At 57.6% G+C, this 19,898-nt stretch overlaps 3 protein-coding genes and 1 non-coding gene across 7 annotated transcripts in view; 3 read left to right on the forward strand and 1 right to left on the reverse strand.

The window, feature by feature from the left end:
* Window positions 1–6,211, forward strand: part of DGCR8 (DGCR8 microprocessor complex subunit) — a 34,766-nt gene extending 28,555 nt beyond the window's left edge. For all 3 annotated transcript variants that reach the window (XM_034989149.1, XM_034989148.1, XM_034989150.1), the window contains exons 11-14: window positions 247–353; window positions 1,563–1,690; window positions 3,141–3,254; window positions 4,247–6,211. In XM_034989149.1, coding sequence (XP_034845040.1) covers window positions 247–353; window positions 1,563–1,690; window positions 3,141–3,254; window positions 4,247–4,330 — 433 coding nt within the window. In that variant the 3' untranslated portion in view covers window positions 4,331–6,211. The remainder of the gene's footprint in view (window positions 1–246; window positions 354–1,562; window positions 1,691–3,140; window positions 3,255–4,246) is intronic.
* A 537-nt stretch (window positions 6,212–6,748) lies between these two features.
* On the reverse strand, window positions 6,749–11,478 carry TRMT2A (tRNA methyltransferase 2 homolog A). Its single transcript, XM_034989151.1, has 12 exons — window positions 11,167–11,478; window positions 10,373–10,935; window positions 10,003–10,111; window positions 9,628–9,809; window positions 9,326–9,440; window positions 9,118–9,233; window positions 8,928–9,039; window positions 8,238–8,360; window positions 7,982–8,057; window positions 7,568–7,684; window positions 7,354–7,450; window positions 6,749–7,253 (listed from the first exon to the last, which is right to left on the reverse strand). Exons 1-12 carry the CDS (start codon window positions 11,188–11,190, stop codon window positions 7,022–7,024), a joined length of 1,866 nt encoding a protein of 621 aa, XP_034845042.1. The 5' UTR covers window positions 11,191–11,478; the 3' UTR covers window positions 6,749–7,021.
* A 284-nt stretch (window positions 11,479–11,762) lies between these two features.
* RANBP1 (RAN binding protein 1) lies at window positions 11,763–19,357 on the forward strand. 2 transcript variants are annotated; one of them, XM_034989152.1, is made up of 6 exons: window positions 11,763–11,924; window positions 13,279–13,415; window positions 15,318–15,475; window positions 17,566–17,694; window positions 18,325–18,390; window positions 18,932–19,357. In XM_034989152.1, the coding sequence occupies exons 1-6, from the start codon at window positions 11,910–11,912 to the stop codon at window positions 19,054–19,056; spliced, it is 630 nt and encodes a 209-aa protein (XP_034845043.1). In that variant the 5' UTR covers window positions 11,763–11,909; the 3' UTR covers window positions 19,057–19,357. The 2 variants fall into 2 exon arrangements, with proteins under 2 accessions (XP_034845043.1, XP_034845044.1); XM_034989153.1 differs by having other exon boundaries at window positions 11,766–11,924; window positions 18,935–19,357.
* Window positions 18,423–18,548, forward strand: LOC117999871. The gene has a single exon (XR_004676336.1). It is a non-coding gene; the product is annotated as a small nucleolar RNA SNORA77 (small nucleolar RNA).
* Window positions 19,358–19,898: the final 541 nt, after the last annotated feature.

The following is a 19,898-nucleotide window of genomic DNA, read 5'->3' on the forward strand; positions in this document are numbered from 1 at the left end:
TTAAGAGGTGCTGTTAAAGGTGGGGCTGTTGCAAGTGTTCCGTGCTTGCACAGAAGCCCCTCGTGCCTGGCGGTCAGTCAGAGCCCGTGATGGGGGGTACGCAAAGACTGCCCTCCTTCTCAGCTGAGAAGCGGTTTGGGGAAAGAGTTGGCACTGTCTTCAGAGAGCCTTTAAAGGGCTTTCCTGAAGTTGCTGTTTCCTCCCTTCTCAGCTGATGTCACCTGTTTTCTCTGTTTTTTCTTAAAGAAACCATGGAATGGGTGACACATCCATCAAGTTTGAAGTGGTTCCTGGTAAAAACCAGAAGAGCGAATATGTCATGGCGTGCGGCAAACACACAGTGCGCGGCTGGTGTAAGGACTGCCTCCCCTGCTTCTGGCCACCCCGTCACAATTTCTCATGACTGCTGGGGCGGTGGCTCCCTGCTTTGTGGCCTGGCAGCCCTGAGCTTCTGTGGCTTGGTCTCTGGCCACTGCTCTGGCATCTTTCCCGAGCTCCTGCCTTGGGTGCTGACTGCCTGCAGTGTGTCCACTGGCATCTCCTCTCGACCTCAGAAAGGCAGTCACCCGCAGGCGGGACTATGGGAGTCCTGCCCACACCATCCCTGTCCTCCTGGTTCCTGGGATTGGGCTGATCGTTTGGGTTAGACCGTGTGTTCCCCTCCTGCCACCAGTGCCCCATCCAACCCGTGGTCCCTGTGGCAGGAGGAGGGGTGTCCTGGAATGGTAGCAGAGCCCCTGGCCTGCCATACTCTGTGTCCCTGTGTTCCGGTGTCTGTGTGCACCACCTGTGCTCTTTACCGAATTTGGTTCTTGGAGTAACCACTTTTTAAAACTTTTAAATATTTTAAAAGAAAACCTTGTATGACTATTATAAACACAAAACCGGTGCTGTGTAAATTGGAAGGTAACATACCAGTTGTCCCTGGGAAAATCACAGAACCACTTGCACACCCAGGTGTCCCCGTGATCCAGCAGACACCAGTCCTCATGGAGCCACCTTCTGGAGCAGGCAGGGGGGCGGAGGAGGGACTCTGGGCCATTGACCGCCCCCCCCCCCCCCCCGTTTTTGGGAAGTGTGGCCCGCCTTGCTCTGCCATAGGTGTCTCCTGGCACTCACTGTTCTCCAGACCCACTCTGCTCCTTGGCCCTGCCTTCCCTCTGCATAGAAACCCCCCCCAAAGTGCATGCGCCCCCTGGAAACTCCTCTGGGCTTTCTGGCGGAGTCTGTCCTCCCCTGTGCCTGCCGACACTCGTTGTTGCTTGTCTTTGTCTCTGGAAGTGTGGGGTGTGGTGGGAGGGAGGCCTTGTCAGCTATACCTTGGGCCTGTGCTGATTTCCTGAGTCTCTGAGGGGGCTCTTCTGTAAAGTGGGGTGGGGTAGGTCCTGGCCTCAGCTTTGTGAGACCTGGTCCCCAGTGCAGGGCTAGAACATGTCTCTACCCCCTCTTGTAGAACATACCCTAGCTGGGTGGGGGCATGGCAGGTGTGCTCCTGTTTCAGAGAGCTGGCCGTGTTGGCTGGATGTTAGGGACTCCCTCTCCACATTTCGTCTTCCTCACAGGTAAGAATAAGAGAGTTGGAAAACAGTTAGCCTCTCAGAAAATCCTTCAGCTGCTGCACCCACATGTCAAGAACTGGGGGTCTTTACTTCGCATGTATGGCCGCGAAAGCAGCAAGATGGTCAAACAGGTAACTGGGTCCCCCTGGGCCTAGGGCAGCCTCCATGCTTCTCATCCTCTTCCCCCACCATGGAGCACGTGTTTGGGGTCCTGCTGTCACGGGACAGAGTTGGGCAGCTCTGCTCTTGTTCAGTGCTGCCTCTTGGGCCCTCTGCTGGCCACGTCTGTGACCTTGGGGGATGGGAGGTCATTCATGCTGTGTCTCCCTCCCTGAGAAGCCTGGGCCTGGCACTGGCTGTGTGGGAAGGGCCTGCCCAGCAGGAGGTGCAGCTGGTGGTGCTGGCAGCCCAAGTGGAGAGGAAGCTTCTGAGCTGAGCCCTGTTGTCCCCTGCCCTGAGCCCCATGGGGCTGGAAGCCCTTGGATTAATTTGAGGACCCCTAGGAGCTTGAGGGAGAGTAAGAGATGCAGGGCAGCTTTTCCTGGCTATGAATACTAGTTTACCTTGTATGTGATCTGGTTAGTTTCTGCTGTTTTGCTGAGTTGTTGAGATTTAAATCAATACCCTTAGGTTTGTGTGCTCTGTGAGGTGGAAGGAAATACTGGGAGGTGTTTTTGGTTTTTAATTTTTCCCCTGATGTTTCCAGAAATAGTTTGGGTTATTGGCACCCCAGTAAGGGGAGGGGTGGTCATTGTGGCATCCCTGTAGAGGCGCTCGTTTGGGACATGACAAGATGGGGTGAAGGAGGTGACACTGGGCTCATAGGGTGCTTTGAGGAACCTCAAGGTGAGTTGCTGATATAACTCAGATGCAGTGCAGATGAGGCTGACTTCCACCTTTATATGCCTTACTTTTGTGCAGCATCTTGGACTAAGATTGAGAGAGAGAAAGCCTGCTTTGGCCCATGAGTGGAAACCCTCCCAAGGTTGGAGGGTGAGGGTCTGGTCTAGGCACAGCACTAGGTTGCATCTTTTGGAGGACAGGTATAAGGCACTGCAGGTGTCCTCAGAGATGGTCTCTTCACCCAGGAAGGGCCTCAGGACAGCTTGGTCCTGCACTGAAGGTCATAGGGCACGCAGATATGTAGAGAGCCCTGTGTCTAGGGCTAATGGGCTCCCAGCTGGGCCCCAGTGCCAGGGTATGTCCCATCTGGCAGCGTGCCATTCTGCTGACTGAGGCTGTGCTCTGGTCATTCCGTTCTGAGGGTCTGGGCAGTGCGAGTGCTCAGCACCGATGGCAGGAGTGGAGGCAGTTGGTTGCCTGGGTGCCCTTGCCTTATGAAGGGAAGACGCCATAGCTTCTTCCTGCTGAGGGCCGAGGCAGAAGTGGGGGTGGCATGGTCAGAAAGTGAGCTGGGCAGCCGTGGACTGGTCTACGTTCTCTGTGGCTTTGTCAGCCTGCCGGGTGTGGGTTGAGGGTGGGGCAGCCGGTCTAGGGTCACGCAGCTCTGGCTGCTGGCCACACTGTGTCGATGAGGTCTGTCCCGGGCATTCCTGAGAGTGAGGCACTGTGCTCCCCCAGGAGACCTCGGATAAGAGCGTGATTGAGCTGCAGCAGTATGCCAAGAAGAACAAGCCAAACCTGCACATCCTGAGCAAGCTGCAGGAGGAGATGAAGAGGCTGGCCGAGGAGAGGGTGAGCATGCAGGCTTGGCCAGCACTACAGGCCATGGCCCCTCTACTCCCTCATCCCCTTGTCCTCAAGGGAGGGGAGGGGTGTCGAGTCAAGGTCAAACTGGTAGCTGTGGGGGTAAAGTCAGCCCGCAGGAACCCATCCCTGGCTCCTGATGCCTGTGTAGTGCTCCCTCTTCCCAGTGAGTCCTCAAAACTTCCAGAGTAGATCTCCTTTTCTTTGTGTTTCAGCATTCATGACACTTGCATCAAATTACATTTTTTAGTTATATTATAGAGCTCTCAGCCCTGGCCTACAGCTGTGAAGGGCCTGGCTTCTGGGTGTTTCCACCCAGTACCAGCTGTTTGAAGGCAGGTACAGTGCACCTGCGAGGTCTCCCTTACTCAGGGTCATGTGGGTGACAGACCGCCATCATGGACCTCTTCTTCAGGCCCTTGGCATTTCTGTGAGAGAGGAGCATTGCTCACAGGACAATTTGACCCGGGTAAGGCTCGGTCCTGGTGAAGCTTCCTGAAGCTACCCGCCTGAGGGGCTTCGAGGCTTTAGGACCTTTTTCAGCTGTGGTCTTTGCCCGGGCCTGTATAAAACCCCGAGAAGGTTTTATTTGGCTTTTCTGGCCCAGGAGATGCCTCACTTCTGCCCTCAAGTTGGAGCGGGGAGAGAGACCCACCCATGTGGCTTGTCCCTGGTGGCTGTAACTTCCTTGGCCTTTCACTTCTGGGTGTGTTGTGATTGCTAGGGAAGCACCAGCACGCAGTACTCTGAGATGGCATCCAGGCAGACCCAGCCAGCCCCCTATCCGGCCCACTCCTCAGGCCCCCCAGGGCTGGTGCCCTCCTACTCCAGAGGCTACCTGGCACCAGTGTGCTGAGCTCACCGTTCCCCTCTCTCCCGCCTCCCCCGCGCCCCCCCGCCTTGGGCGCCTCTTGCCGGAGGTTGGGCTGGGCCATGTGTTCCCACATCGTTGGCATCCCTGACCTTTGTTGTTCTTCCAGGAGGAGACTCGGAAGAAGCCCAAGATGTCTATTGTGGCGTCTGCCCAGCCTGGCGGCGAGCCCCTGTGCACTGTGGACGTGTGAGGGAGGCAGCAGGGGCAGGCGCGGGGACTGCCAGCTCTGCTGCCAGGGACACCACGCACCGCTCACTCTGCAGCCTCGGGGCCTCTGATCGGAGTTCCTCCCCTGCGGCCAGGCATCTGAGGCCGGGGCCAGAGGGGTGGGGCTCTGGTGCACAGGGACAGCAGGGCCACGCAGCTCTTCGTTGGGGGCCGCCCACAGGTCTGAGTGGACGTGTTCAAGGATGGACTCAGCTTGCCCACATGGGTGGGAACCAAGAACTTGGCAATAGCTGTGGATGACCTCTGCCTCTGGGGACTTGCTGCAGACTGGTTTGATGAAGGTTTTCCTGAGTGTCAGTATGTAACATGCACGGACAAGAAGTGACAGACTGAGAACGTGGTGGCTGAGTCCTGTGGTGCCCTGTGCCCCAGGCTCCCGCAGCCCACTGCAGAGGTCTGGTCAGAAGGTGTGCGCTGGCACCCCCTCCCCTGCCTCTTGTGTTTTCCCTTTTTCTCTGAAAAGGTTATAATAGGAAGGAGTATTTCAGACCTTTTTGGCTTAAAATAAACACAATTTTAGAATCAACTTTTTCAGAAATTGCAGGCAAGCCCTCAAGGTGATTCTTTTCAGTCCTTGAAACATGTTGCCAGTGTGAGTGTGAAGTCAGCTGGTCTCCGCCTGGCTTGTTGTCCGGGCCCTGGGCTGGCGTGTGGTCCATTTTTTCTGAGTAAGTCTTAATGTCCTAAAATCATGCCTTCTTAGACACCGAGGCCCCTTACCTTCACTGGCCTCTGGCAACTTTTTACTAAAGATTTTTGCACAGTCAAGTCCATCTGTCCACCCATCAATTTTTAAAGCTTTTATGATATTTTAGCATTTGGGAAGAAACTTTTACAGTGAGAGTAGAAGGTAGATTTTGGAATCACGTAGCAGATATAAACAAGTGAAGCCTTTTAGCACGAGGATTTTAGAAGAGGAAACCAGGACCGTTCGTGTAGTCCATCCGTGGTCACAAAGTGACGCTCCTCTCCAGAGCTGGCACAAGCATGTGGAGGGCGGCGGTCTTGCCTGTGACGATGGCTGCACTGGATTTCAGAGGCACCTGCCCTGCGCAGCCAGGCCTCACGGCCGCCTGTTCCTTTGACCAGCAGGCAGTGCTCTCCAAGTGGCTCCTGCAGATAGGTGCAGGGGTAGGTGTGTCCTTGCCCTGAGCCACAGGGGACGTGGGTATGCTTGGGGCCCTGGGTTGTCCCCACGTGCAAGGTCGCGGTGGCCATCCGCTTCCTGTGCCTAGGGCCTGTTCAGGGTGCCATGTGCTCACGGTACACGGTCGGCTGCAGGGGCCCACCGCTGGGCTGCATTGTCCACGGCCGTGCCTGTTCTCCATCACATCCCCCGTGAGCACCAGCACGCAAATGATGGCATTTGTTTTCAGGAATCCAGAATGCTGGTCTTGTGTGCCACCCACAGTGTATCTCTCCCTTACCACCTATGTGACTGAGGTTAGCTTCTGTGTTGACCTTTATAAAAACCCTCAAATCAAGTTGCTGTAATTAGACACTTGCTTCTGTCTTGCCTTCTGTCTGCAGCTGTGAATAATCATTTGACTATGACTGTTGGCCCTCAGAACAGCCAGATGCGCCATTGTGAACCAAAGCTTCGTGCACACGTGTTAACTAGAGGCTGCGAGCCTTGCTGCAGCCTCCCCGTGTCCTTCCTGTGTCCGTGTGGGTGTGAGTGTTGTGTGCGCTCAGCCATGCCCTGGGGGCGGAGGGCAGGGGGAGCCTGTGCTGATGCCACCTCCACGTGGCCACTGGCTGTCACGTACCTTCCAGGCGGCGGCTGAACTATGGCTGTGAGGGTGAGCCTTGACTGAACGCATAAAGCAAAACTGTCCCCAAAGGGAATGGCTGGTGTTTCTTTCTTCTAACCCTGTGAGGCTATGGGGCTTGTGGACCCTCAACTGGCCAGAACGCCCCCTTCAGTCGCCCCCCCCCGGGGGCGGAGACCTTTTTGCCTGGTCACACCGCTCCTTCGGTAGCTTGGGCAGTGTTCCATCCTGGCTCCCAGCTCCAGTGGCTTCCCTTCAGGGCTAGGGTGGGGATGGAACCTCACCTCAGGAGGCGCAGGGAGAACGGGACAGACCACCGGGCCTACCTGCAGGAGACGGCCCCTCACCATGTGTTCTACCCCACATGTACAGCTGGCCCTGGGCCAGGAGAGCCCCATCTCTGCTCCCCTGGGGTTAAGCATAAAAGCTGATGCTGTCAGCACACTGCTGTGACTTGCAGCCGTGCAGAGGGGCTGGCAGTGTGCTAGCGGGAGGTGGAGGCTCAGACTTAGGCTGTTCAAGGTGCCCCGTTGACCTTGCCCCCCCCCACCTGCAGTGGGGGGGCAGAAGGGAGCCCCGTGTGCTAATGATTTCATCACAATAACAGCTGTAGTTCAGCAACTATTTATTCTAGCACTATATCCCAGCTAACCCAAAAAGAACTGGAGGTGTGGCGGGGAGTGGTAGGGGACACGCTACAGGAGCCTAGGGTCACAGGGACAGATGGACCTTGAGTGGGTCAGCCAAGTCTTGTGCCCTCTAGGTGCTGCCTGAGCGTCCTGAGGCGAGGCAAGGCAAGGACTTGGGGAACCCCCTGGCTGCTGCCCGGGTGATGAAGATGGCCCCATTCTGAAAGGGCAAGTTTCCAGTCCTCCAGGGACCTAGCAAGAGGCAGCAGCCCCGGTTTCTTGTAAGGTATCCTCTGGGGGCTCTGGTGGGGACTGGGCTGGAGGGTCCTGGGGTGCCAGGGCCCCTGCGCCATTGGGGTGCTCCACCCTCTCAAACAGGAGGAGCATCTCACAATGCGGGGTTTGCGGGAACAGGTCCACAGCCACAGCCTTAACAGGCCGGAAGGGGCTGCCCTTCACCCGGTTAGATGGGGCCCTGCAGAGGCTGTGGTGGAAAAGGAACGTCAGGGTCAGCCACATGGGTCCACCAGGTCCCCAGTCCACCCTGTCCTGGGGCCACCCCAGGCCCCCCACCTCACACTCACTCTACAAAGTTGCCCATGGCTGCCCGGGGGTTGCAAGAGACATACAGGAGCCGCTTGAGGTTCTCAGCTTTTCGGACTGCCAGAATCACTTTGGAATCTGAGGAGTTTCAAACGGGATGGGCATCAGGCCTGAGGCTGCGCAGTCTGGTGTGCCACCCAGACATCCCTGCCCCCCCTCCTTCCCCATGACACCTCCCAGATGGAGGCCACTTACGCAGGCCAGCACGGGGTGGGTCCAGGATAGCAACGAGCTGCTGGGAGGCTAGTCTGCTCACCAAAGCGGGCACCAGGTCCTCGGCTCTCCCACAGTGGAACTCCACATTGCTCAACTCTGGACATGGAACCATAGCCCTATCACAGGGGACCCAGGACACGCTCTCCCCACAGGGTCTGCCTGGTATCTTGAAGTCCCAGGCCAGAGGTGTCTCGGGAAAGCCTTCTGGCTAAGGAGCTTGCTCACCCTTACCCAGCTCCAGCGTCCTGGGCACACAGTCGGAGCCCTCCTGTACCCTCTGCCCCTCACCCCACCATGGGCCCTAAGAACCACCTGGTGGGCCCCAGGGGCGGTGCTGGGGTATGCAGCAGGAGCATCTGTCGCCCACCCGCTGTATGGAGCACTGGCTCTCACCATTGTTTCGGGCGTTCACCCGGGCATCTTCCACGGCCTCCTGGCACAGCTCAATCCCCACGACTCTCTTCACCCTCTGAAGTCAGGAGAGGACAGTCGTGGCGCCCTGTCCCATCCCCACCCCCTCAGCGAGGGCCACGGCAGGAGGCATTTGGGGAGTGAAAGAGGATCCGGAATAGGTGGGGGGGGGGCCACTGGGGGTCACGAGGCAGGTGACGACATGGGTGGGGTTGTCAGGCGGGGCAGGAGGGCTCACCGGGGCCAGCGCCAGGCCGATGGTGCCAGTGCCACAGCACACATCCAGCACTGTGCTCCCTGTGTCCAGCTGGGCCCAGTCCTGGATGACGGTGTAGAGCACTTCGGCCGCCAGAGTGTTTACCTGGAGAGCAGGCCAGCAGCATCCAGGAGGTCAGCGGAGCCTCCCTGCCCACGCTGACCTCCGCACCCCCAAGCACTTGCATCCCTGGGCACTTCTGCCTGGGGGCCTCCATGGCCCCATCCCTGGGTCACTCACCCTCTTCCCAGGTCTCCAGACCCCACCCCTCCCCCCATCTAGCCATCTGAGTGCCAGAGGCCCAGTCCTTGGACTGACCCTCAATCCCATCATGCCCGGCAACTTCGCCCAGTCTGCTGGCTTTGAAAAGCAACTTGATGCTGATACCCCACACCTCACCTCTTTTCTGAGTGCCAGAGCTCACACCAGAACCCTGGCATCACCCCAACTCCTGTTCCTACCCCTCAGAGGGCCCTTTTCCCGAAGGGTTGTCAGAAAATCTAATGGCAAATGATCTTTTTCCTACCTTACAGTGCTTGTGGCTCTCCTGCCTGGACGTTCTCCCCAGGCTAATCCCTTATCACTGCCCTAGCCCACTGTCCCCATCACATCCTGACATTACGTCAGGCCTCCCTCCGTGTGTCCTTGTGATCCCCCAAAATTTGGGGCTACCTGGAAGAAGGCGTGAGGAGAGATCCGGAAAGTCAACCCCAGCAGGTCCTCGTGGATGCACCGGTCTCCAGCCACGTGCTCCAGGGGCAGGCCCTCCTGGCTGGGAGTCTTTCTGTGGGTGGTAGGGTTAAGTCCATCAGTGTCACCAGCCCTTGCAGGGACCCGCCCCACCCCTACCCAGGCTCCTCACCGCTGTCCCTCCTCTACAAAGTAGAGGCAGGTCACCCCAGTGGCCTTGCCTGGCCCCGCCATGAAGTGCTGCGCCAAGGAGGCCTTCAGCCCAGCCAGTTCCTCAGGGCCCAGTTTCTGGGTAGGCAGCAGAAAAGGCCTTGTAAGGCTGCGTCACAGCTCACTGTGGCCCAGACACCCTCCCCCAGGAGAGCCACCCCGCCTAAGACCTGGGGGTGGAAGTAGACAATGGCCATGGCTTGGCCACGGCGGCTGGTGCGCACAGTCAGCTGCTTCCAGTGGCCTGAGTACGTCTCCGGGTTGTACGCCGGATATGGAGTGGACCTGTGGAAGCCATGAGTGGTCCTGAGTCCCCCAACATCTGCCAACCATGACTGGGTGAGCAGCATCCCTGCTCGCTCTTCCAGCCGCACCTGCCAGATCACAATCCCAGAATCCCCCCAGGCAGATCCTCTGCTCCCAGACCACCTCAGAACTTCTCAGGGCCCCCAGCCCAGCCATAAGCCCTCACCGGATGAACTCCTGGAAGGCCTTCACCACCTGCTTGGTGGCCCCAGGGATGTGCACGGTGTCAAAGGGGGCTGCCACAGCACACGTCCCGCCCTTGTACTTGCCAAGCCGACAGCCGACTGTGTTGTCCTCCCCGTCCACCCCAACGCCGACCAGAAACTCACACTTATTACGATACTCGGTCTGCAGGGAGGCAGAGAGACATGCCTGACCTTACCCTGGCCGTCCAGGGATGGCGGTCCACAAGTAACAGTCACACGATGAATACCAGAAGTAAATGCAAAGCAGGAAAAAGGATGGTAGAGATAAGAGATAAGTGAGAAGAGCTCCTTTAAGAACATAAGATGAGTTTCTGGCCACACCAGCCGGGCCTGACCTGCTGGGGTGATGGCCTAACCCCCTCCAGCGGGCAGCAGGCCTTGTTGTGCTTGTGTCTCTGCGAGAGTAGCCAGGGCAGCAGGGCGCGGTTGGTGCTCCCAATTTCCCTGCAGGATGAGGTGGGGCCAAGGTTGGACTCAGTCCGCTTCCCCTGCAACCATCCCCAGCCATTCTCCAAATGCCCAGGTGCCCGGGCCCCTCCCTCAGGACCTCACTATCCACGCTGATTATACGTGGATCTTACTGGCTAACTACCCAAAAGACTGTGCAGACCCTCAGGATGTCTGTACAGGGCACAAGATGGGCTGAACAAACATAGAAACGAGCAGAGCTCTGGGGCCAAGGGGGTGATCTGCACCCACACTCACTTGGCGAGCTTCTGTAGCACCTGCTCACACTCCAGCCGCTTCCGCTCCAGCTGCTCAGCATAGGGCACGGTCCAAAGAGGTGTCACTACATCTGCAATGCATGTGGCCGTCGGCTCACCCTCATCCTCACGCCGCCTCTTCCTGGCCATAGGATCAGCCTTGGGCCTGGCCAGGCGCACGCTGAGTGGGCGGCCCTTCCAGAGGGCACCGTGCAGCACACGCAAAGCCTTGTCCCGCTCAGCAGCACTGCGGAATGTCACAAAGGCGCAGGGAGGTTGCCCAAAGAGTTTGGTCTTATGAGGCTGCAGGCCAAAGCGGCCCAGGAAGCGGCGGACATCACTGAAGCTGGCATGGCGGGGCACGTTCTGCAGCTCCAACTTGAAGATCTCCGAGGTAAACAGGTCGTCCCTGATGTAGCTGTAGAGCCCAGGCTGAGGCACGGACTCTGCAGCCGCCCCAGCCCCCCCTTCCTCCTCCTTGTCTTCCTCCTGGGGGGCTAGGGCTGCAGGGCTACCCTGGGCACTGCTGCTGTCTTGGCCGCAGCCCTCCATGGGCACAGGGCCCTGTGTGGAGACAGACAAGGGCTGGGCTGAGGGCTGGACCCTAGAACCTGAACGGTCCAGCTCCCCTTGTCCCACACCCGACCTCCATTAGTGCACCCTACGCCCAGCCTCTTTCCCCCTCTCCCATATCCCACGTTTTCTCCTAGCGGTTACCTACCCCACCTCCATCTCCCCCTATCCCCCCCCTCCTCCATCTCCTCCGTCTCCCATCAGGATCTCCCTTCACTTTACTTCGTTGTCGAGCTTGTCACTCATCGTCTGGTCCGTCCGCTGCCCGGACTGGGGACACCCACGAGGACCGCCTCCACCGCCCCGTCCTGGGCCTGGCACAAGGGAGGCAGGCGCTCAGAGGGCGGCTGCAACGCCGCGAGGCCGCTCGCCGGCTCCGCCCCGGGCGGGGGCGGGACTCGAACCCTCGGTGCTCAGGTTCGGGTCTCGGGCATGGGGTACGCCGCCCGCCCGCCAGGGGCCCGCGCCGGCCGCTCGCCTAGCTGGCCACTCTCCCGTCAGCCAGCGCGTGCAGCCGAGGCAGCGCGTCTCTATCATCCTGGCTTCCGGTGACGTCATCACAACGCGCCAGCTCCGATCCCCTGTCCCTTCGAGAGCCCGAGGGGGTGCGCGCCGCCGCGGGGCGGAAGTGCGCGCGAGGGCCGCCGGGAGGGCACGCTCCCCTGGCTGCCGGGCGGGTCGGGCATGCGCCGCGGGCGTTTTGGCGGGAAGCGCGGGGCGGGCTGGACAATGAGAGTGTCCGCAGTGTGAGCCAATAAAGCTGCACTGGTTTTGAATCGCGTCGCGTTTCCCGCCGCCGGGGTCAGGGGTCGGGGTTCGGGTCGCGGGGCGGAGGGAAGAGCGGGAGGGCGGGAGGCGCCGGCGCCAGACGCGGAGGAGAGGAGCTACGACCAGCCGCCGAGAGGCCGCGGAGCCAGCGACGACCGAGCCAACCGAGCCGCCGCCGCCGCCGCCGCCGCGCCCCCATGGCGGCCGCCAAGGTGCGGCAGGGCCCGGGCGGGGACTGGGTGGGGGCCGGGAGGCCGAGGCCGCTATCGGCGGCCACGTGGGCGGCCCGCGCCGCCGCCGCCAACCCCCGCTGGCTTGTGGGCTCGGTGCCTGCGGGGCCTCAGTGGCGCGTGGTTGGAGCTTTGGGGAGCGCGGCCTGGGGCCTTCGGGGCCGTGGCTCGCGATGCCTGGGGGAGCGCGGGCTTGGGGGCTGCGGGGCGCCCGCGTGACCTTGGGGCGGTCCCAGGTGGGGCCGGGAGCTCCATCCGGGCGTGGGGCGGCCCGCCGCCCAGGCTTCTTGGTCTCTAGTTCACTTCGCTGCTCGCCTGAGACGAGGGGCGGGTGGCCGGTTTCCTCCGGCTCGGCCCACTTGCAGGCTTCCCACCAAAACCGTGCGTCCCTTCCTGCCGTCGCCTACGCAGCACTTCATTCATTCTGTTCTCATGTCTTGAACCGCCACAGGCCTCTGTCGCGGAAGCTCGCATTCCAGCCGGGTGGTCGGGTCGTGGCCGCACCGACCCAGGGTGGGGGCGGCTTTGTTGACTGCGGGACATCTGCTCGGGTTGAGCTGGCCTCGGCGGAGCAGCAGTGCTGTCCAACCAAGGAAGGCAACGAAGCCTTATATATGTTCTGTTTTGGCTCGAGTTTGGTAGTGAAGTTTCCTAGTTTTTTATGGACTACAGATCACCAGACTACGTGTTTTGTAAGACTTGAACCTAAAATATGATCCTTTGTGCCCTGTAGTTTTCTAAACTGGGTCAGAATTTTACGGCTCTTTTTTGTACGATTTCTGTCGACGCATCAGCTTTCTGATGTAAGATAAAATTGCTGACGGAACTGTGAATTCCATGTAAATACTAACAGTTGTGTAGTAACATTTTTGCCTTCTACTAAACAAGAGCACTGATTTTTTTTCAACCAGTAGAAATTCAAAGGGTTGCTTTTTGATTAAAGGGTGGCACTCTTCTTGAGGCTCTCTTCCGTCAGTATGTCTTTTAATCTTCACTTAGCATTGTCATTATCAGCATTTTACAGGTGAGGAAACTGAGGTGCAAAGTGGTGAGGCAGTGTCTCTTTGGCCAGTAGGGGGCCCAACTTTAGGGGCCCCAGTCCGACTGTCCACACATGTGATTGATGCATCTGGGGAGGGTGCTGAAGTTCAGCATCTTACTGCACTCTGAATGTGGGTGCAAACCTTTCTTTGTGTGAAAGACTGTGGGCTTAATCTCTTGCTTTGGGATAAGGCTTTTCACTAGGAGGGATTGCCCACTGTAGGCACTGTTGAGCTCTGGGTGGGGACCAGGCTCTAGGGCCAGCAGAGTCACCTCTCTGCACCTCAATCCACAGGACACCCATGAGGACCATGACACCTCCACTGAGAATGCAGATGAGTCCAACCACGATCCCCAGTTTGAGCCTATAGTTTCTCTTCCCGAGCAGGAAATTAAAACGCTGGAAGAAGATGAAGAAGAACTTTTTAAAATGTAAGTAAGCTCATGTTGCTCCAGACATAGGAATCTTTAGTGTAAGATGGAAGTACGGTTTTTATGGGTGTCAAGGTCTTGGCCTGACTTTTAACTGGACTGAGGCTAAAGAAAGGGCTTGGAATTGTGTGACGACTACTCCTACGTGGAAATTAAGGCTGCTGTTGGAATCCATTCATTGGTTACCTCTTCCCTGGGTGCCCCTGCTTCTGGTGGCCAGTGCTGTGGAGAGCACAGGTGCTCCTGGTATCCTGTCCCTGCTGCTCTGTCCACAAAGGTGCATCTCCACAGCCCCCGTCCTTGCCGCCTTACAGGCTTCTTACCTCTTTGTTACCTCTAAGACTCCCGTGGCACCCTTCCTCTGGTTGAACAGGGAGTCTCTACTACTATTATTATTACTATTATTTTGTACTGTAGACTGGCATCTTGAAGTTTGTAAGCTCCCAATTCAGTGTTTTTAATGCACAAAATAACACCTGGAATTATAAGTGAAAGGGGGTGGTGTTATGCTTACCAAGATTACTTTCTAAGAATTATTCTACGCGTGTGTTTTGACACCTTCAGTGAGAAGCTACAATGGCAAGGGACATTTTTAAGTAGTGCTGGCACCAGCCATGTGTTGAGATGTTTGTGACAAAATCAGTGCTGCCGAGACTGACCTGTTGCCTATACTCAGAATCACAGGAAACACTAGGCTCTGTTACAAGTTAATGGAAATAGGCTGAAGTGTTTTTCCTGTCCAAGCTTGTGGAGTTCCCCCACACCCCTTCAGATTCTAGCCAAGAAGCCAGCTGAGGGTTTGAGTGCTTTCCTGGGGTGGGGGGTCGGGCAGGAACAGTGACCCCTCCCTCTAAGGAAGGCAGACTGGGGAGACCAGCCCCTTCCCACCACTCCCAAAGGTCTGGGGAGGGAGAGTCACATACAACCTTTTGGTCTCCGAGAGTGGTGGGCGTGTCCCTGAAGACCCTGGTTCTTCACATCTCTGCTTTGCCCAGAAATGGTGCAATAGCCAAGGACTGGTTCTTCCCAGGAGTGGGGACTACTGCTGGTGCTGTTGCTGACACACACACGCACGCGCACGCGGCTGAGAACTTTTGGTGATCCTGGACACAGGCCCTTCCTGAGGGAAGTGAGGCCAGCAGGTCAGGCCTTTGCGTCTGGGCCCTTGAGCTCCAGGTGAAAGCTTTGGTGGCATCCTTGTGAGGGCACTGTCTCCCTTAACAGAATTGAGCTTGGGGGAGAGAGCAGAGTGTTGTGCAGAAAATGGACCAGCAGGGCTTGGGTCGGGTGGGGAAGGGAATGGAGGACATCAGCCTAAAGTCCTAAAGGCAGGACTGCTGGGCTCACCATGTGGGCCTGGGTGGGGGCCTTGGCTGGGCCCAATGTGAGGTGCTGTTCTGGGCAGGAAGGCAGGGTGTTGGGCCAGAGCCTGGCGGCCTGAGCAGAGGTCTGCAGCCCCCTCTTTGGGTTGGGGGGCCAGGGAAGCAAAGGGGGCATCTCACAGCAGAGGGAAGGGCTGGCCCTTTGGAGGGCAGGGGTCCTTGACCTCCATCTGCTTCCAAGCTACCCCTGTGGCCCTATGGGACACCAGGGGCTCCCCTGCACTGTGATGACGGGCAAGCCCAGCGTACTCAGGGCGGTATCTTTGCTGAGAAGTTGGGCTTTTCTGTTGGAAATCTCTTTTCTTTTTCATTTCATAACTTGAAATTGTTGTTTTGCTCTTTTGGTAATTTTTGGACTAATAGTCCTCAAAGTGCAAAGAAAGGAAAGGGCGTCTATGGAGACACCAGATACAGCTATTTGTTCAGTGCACAGAAAACAAGTGTTCTTTCCAAGCCAATGTTTGACTACTTATTTCCCTCTTTGCCCATCTAAGCTCTCTCTTAATGGCTTTTTTTGAAGGCGGGCAAAGCTATTCCGATTCGCTTCAGAGAATGATCTCCCAGAATGGAAGGAACGAGGCACTGGTGACGTCAAGCTTCTGAAGCATAAGGAGAAAGGGACCATCCGCCTCCTCATGAGGAGGGACAAGACCCTGAAGATATGCGCCAACCATTATAGTAGGTGGCCTCTGGGGACTGTGTTTTCACGCTGAGTCCCACACGAGGATGCTTCAGGTCTTTGGGCAGGTTGCCTTCAGTGCTGCACTGGGAGCCTGGGAGTGCATTGTGACATGGGTGCATATTCGTGGTGTTTTCTGAACTTAAAGTAGGGACTGAGGTGTTCCCACGTGCTCTGAACTCGGAGCAGACTTTCAGAGAAACTTCTGGCATACGGGGTGTGGAGTCCAGGCAGATAGGACGTGACGGGGTGGACACAGAGCCCCATTGTGGGCTTGGGACCATGAGGTGCCTGCCCAAGGACTGGGCATTGTTGTGAGGACGTGTGCTCCCATATATATTTGATGTGCCCAGTAGGAAGCCTTCCCACTCTTCAGTGTGTTTTGTCCCTGCAGGGTGTCCCCTGAGGAAGACACAGAAGGGAAAAGGGGTGGGGAGAGAAGGTGGCTACCTGTCCTTGTGCCTGTGAGACTGAACAGGTAGTGACAAGCTGAGGCCTTTGGACAGGTGTGATGCACCATCCTTGGGCTTAACATGGTGGGGATGGGGGTAGAGTCTGGGAAAAGCCCCCTCAGCCCTGGTCTGTGGAGGGGCAACAGTAAGTTCCCCACCGTAACAGTCTCTTGGCTTCTGGGTTGTCCTGCAGTGCTGTGTGTCTTGGGAAGCAGACGTGTTTTGGGCTGCATTCCTGATCCAGTGCCGTGTCTGCGTTACTGGGTAGAATGCATGTCTGGCAGGGCAGGGCCCCTCATCTGGGCACACAGGGTGACCAGGCAGGAACCTGAGCAGAACAGCCCTTGAGGGTGATGTGGAAGGATGGGCAGGTTTGCAGAGGTCCCGAGGGGTGGTGCAGAGGGGCTTTCATCTCCTTCCTTTTTTTCATAAGATTTTATTTATTTGAGAAAGAGCGCAAGTGAGCACGAGTGGGGGGCAGAGGGAGAGGGAGAAGCAGACGTCCCGCTGAGGAGGGAGCCCGATGTAGGGCTCAGTCCCAGGGCCCCGAGATCATGACCTGAGCCGAAGGCAGATGCTTAACCGACTGAGCCACCCAGGCGCCCCTTTCATGCCCTTCCTTAGGGGGCCGCTTAGATATCCTCTCGTGAACCCCACCACCCCCACCCGTCTTCCCTGGCCCTTGGCCTCCACTCCAATTTGAATCACTCCGCAGGGGTTTTCCTGACACCCTGTGCTTCTTCCAGAGCCTTGTCAGGTCACTGGGTTGTTTCCAAGTTGTAGGTGGCTTCCGGGCCTGGTACATACCGTAGAGCCCGTGAGGCGTCAGGCGGGTGGTGGCGGGAGGCGGCAGCCGTGCCTCTGTGCTCTGTACAGCTTGAGGGCTTGCCACGTGTCTCCATGAGGATGGTGTGACTGGTCCCGGCTCAGACGGTCACGTGTGCTTGGGGCTGGGCGTGGGCCGGCCCACATCCCTGGAGACCTTTGCCAGGGAAAAGGTGCGGCATTGGGGGTGCTCTTGTTCTTTGCGCAGTCTTTCTCCCTTTTCCGCCACTGGGGCTGCGCAAAGCCTGAGGACCCTCGGGTACCTGTGCTTATTCCAGGTCATAGCTTTGTCTTCCATGATGTATATCACAAGCCCCACGGTGTCCACTTCTGGTGGCCTCGTCCCCCAAGTCCCTGGACAATGTCAGAGTGGTTGCCCTGGTCCGACTCCATGCCCTCCTGGGGGGGTCACCCTGCTTATGGTTTCTGTCCCCCACCTCCCGATGGGCCAGGTCTCTGATGGTGTGACTGAGCGTGGACACAGCCACGTGATAGGTGCTCCACAGGAAGGGCTAGGTATGAGTGGCTCTGTTGGTGTTGGAGCCCTTGTTCCAGTGGAATTGGAGAACGCTTGCTGAGGTGTTCTCGGGTCAGGGAGCAGGTCACCCTGTTTCCAGATTTAGGACAGTCTTGGTTTTAAGTGAACACGAGGTATTTGCAAAGAAACATGTTTAAGATCCCTGTCCCACGGGACTTCGTTTAGGCCTGGTTGGTGGACCCCAAAGTGGGACCTTGCGTTGGCAACCAGGCCTTTTGTGGCGGGGTGGCCTCGCCGCAGTTGACAGGACTCTCACTTGGCTCCTCTTCCCCAGTCACGCCGATGATGGAACTGAAGCCGAACGCGGGCAGTGACCGTGCCTGGGTCTGGAACACCCATGCTGACTTTGCCGACGAGTGCCCCAAGCCAGAGCTGCTGGCCATCCGCTTCCTAAATGCTGAAAGTAAGCAGAAGGGTGCCGGGCCCTGGGGACTGCCTGACTGCGGCCACTCGTCTGACAGGGCTTTGCAGGGAGAACTGGTTGTGCCTGGGAAGTGTGTGGTAGGGACCGGTCCCACCGTGCAGTCTGGTGCTCCCTTGGGGGAGGGATGCAAGCCCTGTAGTTGAGCCATGTGCCAACGAGGCCTCATCTGGGCTTTGAGGCCACGAGCAGGGTCTTTTTCCTTTTAACCTCAAAGGGGTCTGGGCATTCAGTCTACCCCGGGGCAGGCCTGTCCCTTTCCAGCCCCGGTTGTCAGAAGTGCCCAGTGGGCCTCGTCTAGCAGCTGCTCTGACTGACGTGCCTGGCAGGGAGGCCTCTGCCCTTGGTTGTGCACGGCTGCCAGTACCATGTACTGCTCTGCCCAGATTGTCACAGCGTCAGATGGAGGGAGACAGCCCATCATAGCCACCGGTCTCAGGAGGGACTCGAGAAACAGTTACTGCTCCATCTGAGTAAGAGTGAGCCCAGGGCTGTGTCCTTAAGTCCAAATTGGCCATGGGATGAGCCATTTGTGAATCTTGACTCTTCAGACCCTCCGGGACGTGTCCCCTTCACTGCTCAGGGATCTTAGGAAGTCTCTTCTTTCCACAGATGCACAGAAATTCAAAACAAAGTTTGAAGAATGCAGGAAAGAGATCGAGGAGAGAGAAAAGAAAGGTGACATGGTGTCATGGGTAGGGGACTTCCTTGCAGACTCACTCTGCATCCGGCTGCAGCCCCAGGCGGGTGCTTTTTCCGTCTGCCACAGAAACATCCCAGGGTGCTGTGACCACCTCAACCTGTCAAGGGTGATACAGCCGTCTGGAGACACAGGGTACTTCTTGGGGAGTGAGCTGGCCATCAAGGCCCCAAGCACATGCTCCCTGGCCTGGCCTCACAGCACCCAGCCAGGTGGTCACGTAACGACATCTGGCTAGAGTCCACGGCCGAAGGGGCCTCAAGAGGTCCTTGCAGTCACCTGCTTGCTTGGGCCCCGACGATGGCTGCCCTAGTAAGGGACCTGACCTAACTGAGCTCCCTGACTCCCGTCCCAGGCATGAGCTCTTAACTCGTTTGTGTGCCCCTGGAGGCTGGCTTGGCCGGCACGTGGTGAAGCGGCCTGTCCTGTCCTGCGGCCTTGGCCCAGGGCCACAGGAGGTGGATGGGCTGCAGAGAGCGGCACTTCCCGGTTTTCTTACTGCGTCCCCCTATGTCTCAGCAGGGTCGGGCAAAAACGACGATGCCGAGAAGGTGACTGAGAAGCTAGAAGCTCTCTCCGTGAAGGAGGAGAGCAAGGAGTCGGAAGACACCGAGAGCAAGGCTGGAGCGGAGGAGGAGCAATAAGCCACCTCCCCTTGACTTCTCTTCCTTCCGTTCTTTTCCTCCTTTTTCTTTTTTTAAATTTTGCCCTGCCCCTTCTTTTCAGTTTGTTTTTATTCTGTTTTGTTTTTACAAGGGACTTTATATAAAGAACTGAATTCCAACATTCAGGTTGTTTTTTTCTAAGTTTTTGCCCTATTGAAGAAGACTTCAGAAAATTCATTCCCCAGTCATGAAAATGTACTGTGCTCACTTTCTTTTCCATAGTGGAAACACTTATTTATAGTCATCAAAAATAGTGAATAAACGACACATTCGAAACCTGCATGGAGGGCAGGACCGTGTATGCGCCGGCCCTGTCCTGGGAGCAGTGTGGGTGCCTGCTGGCTCCGGGCTGTTGGGGCAGCGCTGTGGGGCCCACGTGCTGCCACTGGCTTAGCCTTGGCCTGGGGGCTGCTGTTGGCCCCTGGGGCTGTGCTGTGTCTGAGGTGGGGCGGCCGTGCTTCTGCCTTATGGCAAGGAGTAGGTAGGCTTTTGTTGTGTCTTGCTGTTGTTTTTTGCCTCGGGGTTGGGGGGGCCTGGGGGAGGGAAAGGAAGACCACCAGAGTGCCCTGGCTTTTCACACAGGAAGGCCAAGTAGGTTTCCAGGCTTTGGCCAAGGCTGCGTTTGGTTGGCCCTCTGCCCTGGCGGAGGGAAAGGCCGGTCCCCTGGCACACTTGTCCAGTCTGGTGCAATGTGTGAGGGGGTGCTTGGCCCCACAGCCCTCCTTGGATACCCCGCTGCCACCCTCAGAGAAAACTGCCCTACCCGCTCGCTCGTGGCATCTGCATCTGGGTGGAATTGTGGACATCTGCTATAGCTTTAA

The sequence above is a fragment of the Mirounga leonina genome, unplaced genomic scaffold (assembly GCF_011800145.1).
Source record: "Mirounga leonina isolate KUSES-001 unplaced genomic scaffold, KU_Mleo_1.0 Mir_481, whole genome shotgun sequence".
Classification (NCBI taxonomy): domain Eukaryota; kingdom Metazoa; phylum Chordata; class Mammalia; order Carnivora; family Phocidae; genus Mirounga; species Mirounga leonina.